We start from the raw sequence: 13,528 nt of genomic DNA, 5'->3' as shown, positions 1-13,528 counted from the left end.
CCAACATATACAACTCATATTGCCTGTGATCTGCATACAGTGATCTCATACCTTCTTTTATTTGCTGAAAAAGTTGATCATTAAGTTGAACAATGTTGCATACACTACCTTGTGGTGTACCATTATCTATTGCAGTGGTTCTCTTTTTTGGGCCAGCGCCCCCTATCCAATATCCAGGTCCCTGACCGCGTTTATGGGGCGCCGTTTGTAAATCGGTTCACGCTGAAAATAACAGCACCATTTAGTCACATTTAGCTTCAAACAATGTTTAAAAAACTGGTATGAATTTTTGATTGTCACTTTTTAGCACATTTACAACAATATTTGTCAACTTAGAGATACTGTAAATAGTTGAATCTATATATTAAATGTTACACCTATTTGTTAAATCTAAATGCTAAATCTAAATATTAAATCTAAATCTAAATGTTAAATCTAAATGTTAAATCTAAATCTAAATGTTAAATCTAAATCTAAATGTTGAATCTAAATCCGGTTACCGGCATTTTGAATTTGCATAATTAGTTAAATATTTAGTTTCACCCGAAACATTTAGATTCAACATTTACATTTAGATTTAACATTTAGATTTAGATTTAATATTTAGATTTAACATTAAGATATAGATTTAACATTTAGATTTAACATTTAACATTTAGATTTAGATTTAACATTAAGATTTAGATTTAACATTTAGATTTAGATTTAACATTTAGATTTAGATTTAACATTTAGATTTAGATTTAGATTTAGCATTTAGATTTAAAATTTAACATTTAGGTATAACATTTAATATTTAGATTTAACTATTTAAAATATCTCTAAGTTGACAAATATTGTTGTAAATGTGCTAAAAAGTGACCGTCAAAAATTCATACCAGTTTTTAAACATTGTTTGAAGCTAAATGTGACAAAATGGTGCTGTTATTTTCAGCGTGAGCCGATTTACAAACGGCGCCCCATATAAATTATCCATCAAATTGTCATTTTCTCCTTATTACTGTCTTGCGAGTTAACAATGCCTGATTGATGATGTAGGCTAGCACTGTAGTGAGTTAAATAAAAAATAATTTTAGCCCTTAGATCTAAAGGCTTTTTCGTAAAGTGTGTCCAGACTGCAGTGAATATAGTGTTGTATGTATTTTTAGTAACGTTATATACCATGTACATGCGTAATGTTTATAAATCCATTGATCCAGTCCAGCAGGTGTCAGTGTATCTACTGTTGATTCTTATATGCGAGTAAAGAAGAAAGTGTTCTCCATATGACACACGAGTTTACCATATAAACACTGATCTGATTCACACGAGCTGCTGAAGCTGCATTTAATGAACAATGAATCTTTCCGATAGTTCAGTCAAAAGCAGTGATTCACCTGCGACTCAGCCTGTGAGTAGTTGTTTACCTCATGATTGAATGTTGTTTGGTGAACATATGGCAGCAGCATCACACAACACCTTCATTAATGTGGAGAAATGTGTTTGTTTGAGTTCAGGATGTGTGTGAGCTGAAGATCGGGTTCATCGGAGCGGGAAACATGGCGTTTGGGATCGCGCAGGGCATCATCGCGTCAGGTGCAGTTCACGGTCCTGTCAAATGCACTATATTAAATATTTTAACTTAGAGAAAAGCAAAACATAGATTTTAGAAACACCTAAACCTTTTATTTGGTCAGCACAACTTTAATAAAGATGTAAAGGACCAATAATCTTTTGGTATTCAAATTTTTCTTACACAAATGTAAATTCCAGGGTGCTATTAAAGCCCTACTTTTTCATATTTTGTAAGGAAATTAATATGGCAAGCCGTTTTAGCTTAAATTGTACCCATTATTACTCTTCGTAATTGCATTTTTACTTGTAAGAATTAAATTAGAGAGCTCTACAAATGAATTTTTTACTAGTAACAATTACAATTAGAGAGCTCTCTAATTGTAATTGTTACTAGTAAAAAAATCATTTGTTGACTAGAATTTTTACTAGTAAAAAAAACGAATTAAAGATATATATAATTTGCAGAGTTCTGTAATTCAATTAAAGAGCTCTGCAATTGCATTCTTACTAGTAACAATTCAATTGTAGAGCTCTGTAATTAAAAATTAATGGAAGTCAATGGAGACATATGACTAGTAAAAATTCATTTGTAGAGTTCTGTAATTGTAATTTTTACTAGTAAGAATTGAATTGTAGAGCTCTCTAATTGAATTCTTACTAGTAAAAATGCAATTACGACGAGTAACGCTGGGTAAAATTTAAGCTAAAAAGGCTTGCCATAAATTAAATCTTACCTGGACACTCTCCTTATATCCAGCAACTCTAAAGCCCTTAAAACTGTGTCACTGTGTCATTTGTATGACATTTTCCTGATTTCGTAACCTGTAATTGTACTAAATTGTATTTACCCCTGGCTTTGATTTATGTATGTGCTTATTAGCAATAATAATATATTATTATTAAATCCTGCAGAGTTTTTTATATTTTATATTTTTTTATCAAATGTATTTACATTTATAACACTCGAATGATCACAATAAAACGTGGCGTGATCACAATAGAACTGTTATTGTATAACATTAAATTAAAGGTGCGTTCATGCCATGTCGATTCATTTCAACTTGTAAAAACTGTTCAGTCCTTGTAGAGCTCGTAATTACAACTTGTAAGCGGGAATTTTTGGAGAGCTTCTACTTGTACCATGTGACCGCTGAAGGTCACGTGTTGTTTTCATCTCGAAATGGCACTAATTGTGACATGGCATGAACTGCATCGCAAAATTATCAAAAGAATAAACAAATAATTTAGATACTTTTATATATATTAGTTAATGTAAAAACAACAACAAAGCAAATTCGAGCAAAGAGATTTTAAAGTTTAATTGGGGCATTTCTGTGATTTTGTTGTCATGTTCTCCTGTTTTCTCTCTGTGCTGTAGGGAAGGTTCCACCCACTAATATAATTATTAGCGCGCCGTCCATTAACAACCTTCCTCGCTTTCAGGTAAGACATGTGACATCATAAACATTAATTATGCATGCTTCAGTTCCTTAAAAAAAGTCAAGAAATGTTATGGTCATATTTCAACCTTGAACTAGATAATTATTTTATCATATTCTTCATGAGATTCACCTGCTTGCTAAGTATGTGTAAAAGTTTGTCTTTTCCCCTCAGCATGAGATCTAGCTGGTCATTTCTGCAGTAGAGTGACCGGTTTGTGTCAATGTTCTCACAGGAGAGAGGCGTTTCCGTCACTCACTCGAATGACGAGGTTGTCGAGCGCTCTCGGTTGGTCTTTCTGGCCGTCAAACCTAACCTCGTTCCGAAGGTTCTAAACGGAATCTCCCGGAATGTCACTCAGGAACACATCATCGTTTCCATGGCGGCCGGAGTCACTCTAGAAACACTTGAGGAGGTGAGGATTCACTATAGACTGTAAAAAAAATATGGACGTAGTGTCTGTGACGTCAGCCATAGTGTTTCTGAAGAGCACCAGAGCCCGTCTACGCAGAGCCTGGCCACTCTCTATTAAGTTCTATTTTACCGAATTGTGGTTGTAGTTCCACCAGAGCTCCACTGGGGGCGATCGCCCATGAGTGCAGAATGAATGGGAGTCTATGGAGCTAGACAGCTAAATTTGTCTCTTTCACCCGATTGCCGTTGAGAAATCTCAGATTTGATTGTAGGTTTTGCAAGTTCAACATGGGTTATAGATCGAAAGTTGAATGATTGAGTACTTATGTCCTTTCGATTTCTTACAGGTTGAGTTGTTGTTGCCCATAACACGCTAGCATTCTGCTAATGAACGCTGATTGGTCAGTGAAGGACAGTGAAGGAATGCCGCTTGATGGCATTGTGGCATCCGAAGCGAGACCAGAAACAAACAAAACAAAAACTCTTCTAGCGTGTGTGTTTCCCTGTGTCGGCTGTGTTGTGTGTTTCCCTGTGTCAGCTGTGTTGTGTGTTTACCTGTGTCGGCTGTGTTGTGTGTTTACCCGTGTCGGCTGTGTTGTGTGTTTACCTGTGTCGGCTGTGTTGTGTGTTTCCCTGTGTCGGCTGTGTTGTGTGTTTACCCGTGTCGGCTGTGTTGTGTGTTTCCCTGTGTCGGCTGTGTTGGGTGTTTACCTGTGTCAGCTGTGTTGTGTGTTTACTAGGCTTGTTGCGATAGTCGGTGTTACCGGTGATACACGGTGTTTAACCCACCTACCGGTCATAGCACTTGACCACCGTCACCGTCCCCATCGTGTTGAAGTTTTAGCCTATAGTAATAAAGCACTTAATTCAGTTAGTGACTATGTGCCTTCTTAATTTAGCGTAAGCGGAACGAGCGCCGCAGTAAAGCAGCAGGTGTCCGATTTCATTTATCATTTGAGGAGAGTGAGGCGAGCTAACTGGCAAAGGATGGCGGAAGATCTGGTTTCAAAGAGAAATGCAAACGTGAGTTTAATTTTTATATTAGCTTTTTTTTTTGCACTTAAGTGTCCAGTGATTATTCGGGTAGGCTACCTTATTTAACGAAGTTTTTGATGTTCGTTCGTTTCATATTCGATGGTTGTGCGGTGTTTTTTTTTTTTTTTTTTTTAGCTGAAAAAGGCAGGCACTTTATTTAACGAATAGTGATTTTTTATATATAATTTCTTGTTTGATACTTGCACGATGTGTGCAGTGGTTCGTTTTGTTAATAAATGCACTTTAAAGGTGTTTCATAAGTGCTTTTGTTTAGTTTTTACATGGTGTGTTAAGTTATTATTCATTTTGCAATAAAGATGTGTGTAATACAAGCGAGTGTCTTATTGTTTTGTGTATTTTTATTAAGAATAAAATAAATTAACCCATGATTAATTCAAACAAATGCTACTGAATTGCCGCTAATTAAAGTGAAAGTAAATTGAGACGTGTGCACGTGCGCATTTTCGGCCACCCGAAATCCCCGACACGCAACCCCGGTGACACCGGGATTACCGTTTTTTTTACACGTCGATTAACCGGTGGAAAAAATCCGTCACCGCAACATCCCTAGTGTTTACCCGTGTCGGCTGTGTTGTGTGTTTCCCTGTGTCGGCTGTGTTGTGTGTTTCCCTGTGTCGGCTGTGTTGTGTGTTTACCTGTGTCGGCTGTGTTGTGTGTTTACCCGTGTCGGCTGTGTTGTGTGTTTCCCTGTGTCGGCTGTGTTGTGTGTTTACCTGTGTCGGCTGTGTTGTGTTTCCCTGTGTCGGCTGTGTTGTGTGTTTACCCGTGTCGGCTGTGTTGTGTGTTTACCCGTGTCGGCTGTGTTGTGTGTTTCCCTGTGTCAGCTGTGTTGTGTGTTTACCTGTGTCGGCTGTGTTGTGTGTTTCCCTGTGTCAGCTGTGTTGTGTGTTTACCCGTGTCGGCTGTGTTGTGTGTTTCCCTGTGTCGGCTGTGTTGTGTGTTTCCCTGTGTCGGCTGTGTTGTGTGTTTCCCTGTGTCGGCTGTGTTGTGTTTCCCTGTGTCGGCTGTGTTGTGTGTTTACCCGTGTCGGCTGTGTTGTGTGTTTACCCGTGTCGGCTGTGTTGTGTGTTTACCCGTGTCGGCTGTGTTGTGTGTTTACCCGTGTCGGCTGTGTTGTGTGTTTACCCGTGTCGGCTGTGTTGTGTGTTTACCCGTGTCGGCTGTGTTGTGTGTTTACCCGTGTCGGCTGTGTTGTGTGTTTACCCGTGTCGGCTGTGTTGTGTGTTTACCCGTGTCGGCTGTGTTGTGTGTTTCCCTGTGTCGGCTGTGTTGTGTGTTTCCCTGTGTCGGCTGTGTTGTGTGTTTCCCTGTGTCGGCTGTGTTGTGTGTTTACCCGTGTCGGCTGTGTTGTGTGTTTACCCGTGTCGGCTGTGTTGTGTGTTTACCCGTGTCGGCTGTGTTGTGTGTTTACCCGTGTCGGCTGTGTTGTGTGTTTACCCGTGTCGGCTGTGTTGTGTGTTTACCCGTGTCGGCTGTGTTGTGTGTTTACCCGTGTCGGCTGTGTTGTGTGTTTACCCGTGTCGGCTGTGTTGTGTGTTTACCCGTGTCGGCTGTGTTGTGTGTTTACCCGTGTCGGCTGTGTTGTGTGTTTACCCGTGTCGGCTGTGTTGTGTGTTTACCCGTGTCGGCTGTGTTGTGTGTTTACCCGTGTCGGCTGTGTTGTGTGTTTACCCGTGTCGGCTGTGTTGTGTGTTTACCCGTGTCGGCTGTGTTGTGTGTTTACCCGTGTCGGCTGTGTTGTGTGTTTACCCGTGTCGGCTGTGTTGTGTGTTTACCCGTGTCGGCTGTGTTGTGTGTTTACCCGTGTCGGCTGTGTTGTGTGTTTACCCGTGTCGGCTGTGTTGTGTGTTTACCCGTGTCGGCTGTGTTGTGTGTTTACCCGTGTCGGCTGTGTTGTGTGTTTACCCGTGTCGGCTGTGTTGTGTGTTTACCCGTGTCGGCTGTGTTGTGTGTTTACCCGTGTCGGCTGTGTTGTGTGTTTACCCGTGTCGGCTGTGTTGTGTGTTTACCCGTGTCGGCTGTGTTGTGTGTTTTCCTGTGTCGGCTGTGTTGTGTGTTTACCTGTGTCGGCTGTTTTGTGTGTTTGCCTGTGTCGGCTGTGTTGTGTGTTTCCCTGTGTCGGCTGTGTTGTGTGTTTACCCGTGTCGGCTGTGTTGTGTGTTTACCCGTGTCGGCTGTGTTGTGTGTTTACCCGTGTCGGCTGTGTTGTGTGTTTACCCGTGTCGGCTGTGTTGTGTGTTTACCCGTGTCGGCTGTGTTGTGTGTTTACCCGTGTCGGCTGTGTTGTGTGTTTACCCGTGTCGGCTGTGTTGTGTGTTTGCCTGTGTCGGCTGTGTTGTGTGTTTCCCTGTGTCGGCTGTGTTGTGTGTTTACCTGTGTCGGCTGTGTTGTGTGTTTACCCGTGTCGGCTGTGTTGTGTGTTTACCCGTGTCGGCTGTGTTGTGTGTTTACCTGTGTCGGCTGTGTTGTGTGTTTGCCTGTGTCGGCTGTGTTGTGTGTTTGCCTGTGTCGGCTGTGTTGTGTGTTTACCCGTGTCGGCTGTGTTGTGTGTTTGCCTGTGTCGGCTGTGTTGTGTGTTTCCCTGTGTCGGCTGTGTCGTGTGTTTGCCTGTGTCGGCTGTGTCGTGTTTCCCTGTGTCAGCTGTGTTGTGTGTTTCCCTGTGTCAGCTGTGTCGTGTGTTTCCCTGTGTCAGCTGTGTCGTGTGTTTCCCTGTGTCAGCTGTGTCGTGTGTTTGCCTGTGTCAGCTGTGTCGTGTGTTTGCCTGTGTCAGCTGTGTTGTGTGTTTACCTGTGTCAGATGTGTTGTGTGTTTGCCTGTGTCAGCTGTGTTGTGTGTTTCCTTGTGTCAGCTGTGTCGTGTGTTTGCCTGTGTCAGCTGTGTTGTGTGTTTACCTGTGTCAGCTGTGTTGTGTGTTTGCCTGTGTCGGCTGTGTTGTGTGTTTGCCTGTGTCGGCTGTGTTGTGTGTTTCCCTGTGTCGGCTGTGTTGTGTGTTTACCTGTGTCGGCTGTGTTGTGTGTTTCCCTGTGTCGGCTGTGTTGTGTGTTTTCCCTGTGTCGGCTGTGTTGTGTGTTTGCCTGTGTCAGCTGTGTTGTGTGTTTGCCTGTGTCAGCTGTGTTGTGTGTTTCCCTGTGTCAGCTGTGTCGTGTGTTTGCCTGTGTCAGCTGTGTTGTGTGTTTCCCTGTGTCAGCTGTGTTGTGTGTTTCCCTGTGTCAGCTGTGTTGTGTGTTTGCCTGTGTCAGCTGTGTTGTGTGTTTGCCTGTGTCAGCTGTGTTGTGTGTTTCCCTGTGTCAGCTGTGTCGTGTGTTTGCCTGTGTCAGCTGTGTTGTGTGTTTACCTGTGTCAGCTGTGTTGTGTGTTTGCCTGTGTCAGCTGTGTTGTCGACGCCTCGAAAGAAAAGAAAGTGCGGAGTGCGAACGCACCAAAGTGACTGAAGGATCGCCGTAAAGCTGTATCTCTGGTCGTACGATGTGTGTGACGTCATTGACATTTTAAAAGACTTTATAAAGCAAATGTGACTCTAAAAAATCTAACACCCAGCAATGTGTAATTTCTTTGCATCTCCTTTCGAATACAACATTCAAATTACTAGACAAAACATATCCTGAGAAAAGTGGATTTTGAGGGGTATAGCGCCATAGACCTCCATTCATTCTGCACTCGTCCTGTGAGCGCCCTCATGTGGAGCCAGAGTGGAACTGCACTCGTCCTGTGAGCGCCCTCATGTGGAGCCAGAGTGGAACTGCACTCGTCCTGTGAGCGCCCTCATGTGGAGCCAGAGTGGAACTGCACTCGTCCTGTGAGCCCCCTCATGTGGAGCCAGAGTGGAACTGCACTCGTCCTGTGAGCGCCCTCATGTGGAGCCAGAGTGGAACTGCACTCGTCCTGTGAGCCCCCTCATGTGGAGCCAGAGTGGAACTGCACTCGTCCTGTGAGCGCCCCCATGTGGAGCCAGAGTGGAACTGCACTCGTCCTGTGAGCGCCCTCATGTGGAGCCAGAGTGGAACTGCACTCGTCCTGTGAGCGCCCCCATGTGGAGCCAGAGTGGAACTGCAACCAGTTCAGAAGCCGGAAGTTTACTGAGAGTGGAAGTTCTCCCCTTATTAGACATTCTCTGAGAGCATTTTAACAGCCCAAAGTGGGCGGAGCCAGCCGACGCCATCTTGGCAGCGTCACTCCCAGATAAACGAAAATGTGCAGCGAGGCGGATTAGCTGAGGTGACGTGACGCTAACAAACAGCAGATAAACGCTAGTAGTGACATCAGAGGCAATCCACCTGTCACTCAAGTGGCCACGCCCTTAATCATGCAGAACTTTAAGGCTTAATATAATTTCATAGTCGTCATGAAGGGCAAAATTAGCTATATAGACCAAAACCACTTTTTGCACCAGACTCTAAACATGTTTTATTCTGCTGTAAAATTGGGCATTTTAACATGGGGCTCTATGGGATTGAGTCTCCTCTGCAGCCGGCCTCTAGTGGCCAGTGGATGAACTGCAGTTTAACTCACTTCAGTGTTGGATTCACGAGAGAGACCAGAAGGTTGCCGCTTGGGATTTACATAGTTTATCATCACCCAAATCTAAATCTTTATGACCAAAATGATGGCAGAACTATTTCTTTTCTAACCTCTGAGAACTGAGACCTTTTTCGGCAACACTTGATACATTAAATACTAACACTTTCTCTTCTATTTTATATCTATTTATAAAAAAATAATAATAAAAGTACATATAATGCGTAAGACTAAACTGGGAAGGGTCATAGCACTTGCATATAGTTGTCCTATTGTTAGTTTAACAGCTTCTATTGCTCTCATTTGTAAGTCGCTTTGGATAAAAGCGTCTGCTAAATGAATATGTAAATGTAACATCAGATATCATTGCTGTCTGCGTCTCTAGATGTTGCCCGCAGGGACACGTGTGATTCGTGTAATGCCCAATCTTCCCTGCGTGCTCCTGGAAGGTGCGCTTCTCCTGGCCTCGGGCTCGTGCGCTGGAGAAGAGGAGGAGACGCTCCTGAAGACGCTCCTCAGCCCGTGCGGATTGGTGGAGGCGGGGCCTGAGGCCTGGATCGACGCCCACACCGGCTTGAGTGGCAGCGGCGTCGCGTTTGTGAGTGGCGTTTGTGAATTTATAACATTAATTTTCCACAGTATAAATTGGGTTTGCTAGGGAATTTAGAGTGAAACTGTATAATAAATAATTAATAAATGAACACAAACTAAATAAATAACTGTTAAAATAAATAAATAAATTATATGAATAAATAATCTAACTGTACAGTACTATTCTGGGTAGAAAAAAAAAGAATAATGAAACATAATAGAAATTGAATATTTTCCAAATAATATTCTACATATATTTATATAAATTTGTCACAATATAAATTGGGTTTGCTAGAGAATTTAGAGTAAAACTGTGAAATAGATAGCTTTCAACTAAATCAATAGTTAAAAAATAAAATTAAACTAAAAAAATAAACAAACAAATAAATGCATACATGTAAATGAATAAAAAATTCAATTAAACTAAACAAACAAACAAATAAATGCATACGTGTAAATTAATAAAAAATAAAATTAAACAAAGTAAATGTATTCATTTATTTGTTTATTTTAAAAATATATTTAAATAAAATAACAAATAAATAATCTAACGGTAGAGTACTATTAGGTAAAAAAATAATAATAATGTAACAATTGAAATTAATATTTTACACATCTTTATACAAAAAATGGGTCATTTATACATGGTCCAATTCTAGTCTAGTTCTATTAAAAGACTAATTGATTAATTAAATGATTGAAATAAATTAAAGTAAGAAATGTAAATAATAGTGCAGTACTATAGTGAGCAGAAAGAAAATGTAACACAAATAGAAATGAAATATTTTTAAAATAAAATTTTACACATATTCATCCAATACATTTTTCCCTCTATAAATTGGGTCTTTATGCATGAAAATACAGCAGTCTTATAAATGTTCTCATTCTGCATGAGGATGATCATATTTGAGGGTCCTTGGCATCTAAAAGATTCTAAAAACCCCTGATTTGGAGTCAGTCTCATTAACGTCTAGTCCGGCTTGCAGATTCTTCTGATATAAACCAGACGGTGTGAATATCCTGAGATGAGCTCCTGATCTTCCTGAACAGACGTCGGTGTGTGTCCGTGATTTTGCCGTGTTTCTGAAGGTGTGTCGTGGCTTTGCTCCGTCTCACAGGTGTATGTGTTTGCGGAGGCGCTGGCCGAGGGTGCCGTCAAAATGGGGATGCCGAGCGCTTTGGCTCGACGAATCGCAGCGCAGACAATACTGGTGGGAAATACTTCATGATGAGATCTATTATATAACGTGTGCTATTTTTTGCAATCACATTTATACCATATTGTGTAAAACCCAGATTTGTGTGATTGTTGCTAGTGACATTTTACATGCATTTAGCAGAAGCTTTTATCTCAAAGCGAGCAATTCGTGACAGAGCCAACAATATTCATAATATACAATGCCAGTTTAGATTAAAGACAAGCTAGACTGGATTTTTAAAAAATTAAAGATAAATCGAATTTTTAAAATGTGCTAGAATGGCATGAAATGAAGCTGTTACTTGCCTTTATTCCTTTATTAGAAAAGTCACCTTTATTTTCATAGTGCTTTATATAATACAGATTTTCAAAGCAGCTTCACAGTGATAATAAGCAGGAAAATAGTAGAATCAATGATGCAAACTATATCAAATATGATGTAAAAAGACAATAGCGTCATAATTCAGCTCGATTCAGTTCAATGTTGGTTTCATAATCGTGACGGTTAATATGCTTTTATTTCCCATAGATTTAAGAAGAAACGTTCGTTTGTTTGTTTGTTTGTTTGATAATGTTTTTACAGTACTTTTTGTGGTAGCTGCACTGCTCCTTACTATTTTTGTCTCGTTTTCCAGTGCAAATATCTAAATAATCTTAAATCAGGATACATTTACTTGAGATGCAAAATGACTTTTAATATTAATATTGTTTCCTGAACAAAATGTATGAAACATTTGAGTTTTAAGCTTAAACCCACTTAATTTTGATATCCTTCTTCAGAAAATATGACATTAATATCTTGGGCCCTATCTTGCACCCAGCGCAATTGACTTTGTACAGCTACGCATGTATCATTCCTATTTTGCACCCGACACACAGCGGACTTTTCCCTCCACAGACGCACGTCGGTAAATTAGGGAGTGAACTTGCGCTCCCGGGGGCGGTTCAGCGAAAGAGGAGGCGTGATCCGGCGCAAACGTTCCCTGGTGCTATTTTGCAATTTCAGAAAACAATTCCGCCACAGACCAGGAGAAACCTTGTCTAAAGTCAATGGCTCGTTATTCATGTTATTTTAAGGGCGCATACTTGGCCATAATGTAGCGTGTGCACAACGCACACACACTTTGCTTCTCTCATCTACACAGACGCAGTAGTTTTCATTTTTGCAAATCATAAATTATTACAAGGAACAATATTACCACACGAGGGAAATCATTGTTGTGTCCATGAAGATGTGAAAAATAGGCATAAATCTAGCTTACACATTTACCCAAATGATCATACGCCTGTTTAACCGAAGCTAATCTGGGTGTGTTTCTCCATCCACAATGTCACTTCTCTGTGTTTTACGGCCCTGACGAGAACGTCGGTCTCCTCGGCTGTGAACCGCTCCTGGCAAATCCGCCGTTATAATAGCAATCCGCCGTGGAACAAGCGCGTCTGCTCTTAAAGGGAATGTGAGATGACGCTCTGATTGGTTTATTTCACGTTACGCCCAAACCACACCTATGAGTAATGAAGCGACTTCAGACCAACACATTTTAGATTTGCGAGACCCGCACACAGTTACTTGCGTTTCGCGTTTGATACTTGCGTTTCAGATCGTTAAAATAGGGCCCCTTATGTCATTGTGCATCTCATTCTCATGTAAATGTATCTTGATTTAAAATGCCCCTTTTATGCTATTTTAAAGGTTCCTATAAAGGAAGGCATAAACTTCACATGCAGAATTCCAGAACGCACTAAACTCTGAAGTGTGTGTCGTGTTGCAGGGCGCGGGAGTGTTACTGCGTGACACCGGGAAGCTCCCGGCGGAGCTGAAGGCCGAGGTGTGTACGCCCGGAGGAACCACGATCCACGGGATCCACGCGCTGGAGAAAGCAGGATTCAGAGCCGCTGCGATGGGAGCCGTAGAGGCGGCCACTGAGAGAGCCAGAGAACTCGGGAAGAAGTAGATGCATAAACATCAGATTATAGGAGGGACAGTTCACTTGAGACCATTTATGTCTTACTTTATGCACCGTGATCGTTATGACATCTGGTGCAAATGGATGCCGAGCTACAGTACAGGACTTACAAACACAGTCATCCAAGGATGAGAATTCCTTGTGTTTTCCATGTAAAGTGGAAGAGTCTTAAGGGAACAATTTACAAATTGATGTTTAATATGGTTTGTAGTATAATTTGAAGGTACTTAAACCACTGGGATTCAGAAACCAAAGCAACTCAAAATGGGGACTTTTTTACGCAAGAATGTATCAGATGTGTCCTTCATAACAGCAGTTCATGTTCTGCACAAAGGTTATATGTGTATATATATATATATATATATATATATATATATATATATATATATATATATATATATATACAGTAGTCAACATTTGAGGTGGATCAAAACCTTTCATCAAAGGACAACTTTGAACTTTTTTGATCCACTTCAAATGTTGACGATTCAAAGAATGTAAAATCATATGAAAGATTTTTGTGAATAAATGAATCTGTTAAAGATTCACATTGTTTTGTGTGTTCTGACATTTTTAAAGCCTTATTTATTTACACCATGCAATTTTAACAATAAAACATCAGATCTAGTTAAAATTTTGGATATAAGGATATAATTATTATTATTATTATTATTATTATTATTATTATTATTAAATTGTACAGAATTAATTGAGACTTTTTTTTTGTTTATATAAAATGTCGTTGAGAATACTATTATAGTTAAAATTTGAATTAAAACAATAATGTCCCAGT

At 40.6% G+C, this 13,528-nt stretch overlaps 1 protein-coding gene across 2 annotated transcripts; it reads left to right on the top strand.

The window, feature by feature from the left end:
• Positions 1–1,259: 1,259 nt before the first annotated feature.
• Positions 1,260–13,282, top strand: pycr3 (pyrroline-5-carboxylate reductase 3). 2 transcript variants are annotated; one of them, XM_081378574.1, is made up of 7 exons: positions 1,260–1,390; positions 1,497–1,575; positions 2,933–2,997; positions 3,230–3,409; positions 9,365–9,577; positions 10,689–10,781; positions 12,541–13,282. In XM_081378574.1, exons 1-7 carry the CDS (start codon positions 1,337–1,339, stop codon positions 12,721–12,723), a joined length of 867 nt encoding a protein of 288 aa, XP_081234700.1. In that variant the 5' UTR covers positions 1,260–1,336; the 3' UTR covers positions 12,724–13,282. The 2 variants fall into 2 exon arrangements, with proteins under 2 accessions (XP_081234700.1, XP_081234701.1); XM_081378575.1 differs by lacking the exon at positions 10,689–10,781 and having other exon boundaries at positions 1,277–1,390; positions 12,541–13,064.
• The last annotated feature ends 246 nt before the right edge of the window (positions 13,283–13,528 follow it).

The sequence above is a fragment of the Scardinius erythrophthalmus genome (genome assembly GCF_964197995.2).
Source record: "Scardinius erythrophthalmus genome assembly, chromosome: 11".
Taxonomy (NCBI): Eukaryota; Metazoa; Chordata; class Actinopteri; order Cypriniformes; family Leuciscidae; genus Scardinius; species Scardinius erythrophthalmus.
This window is presented reverse-complemented; position numbering and strand designations above follow the sequence as displayed.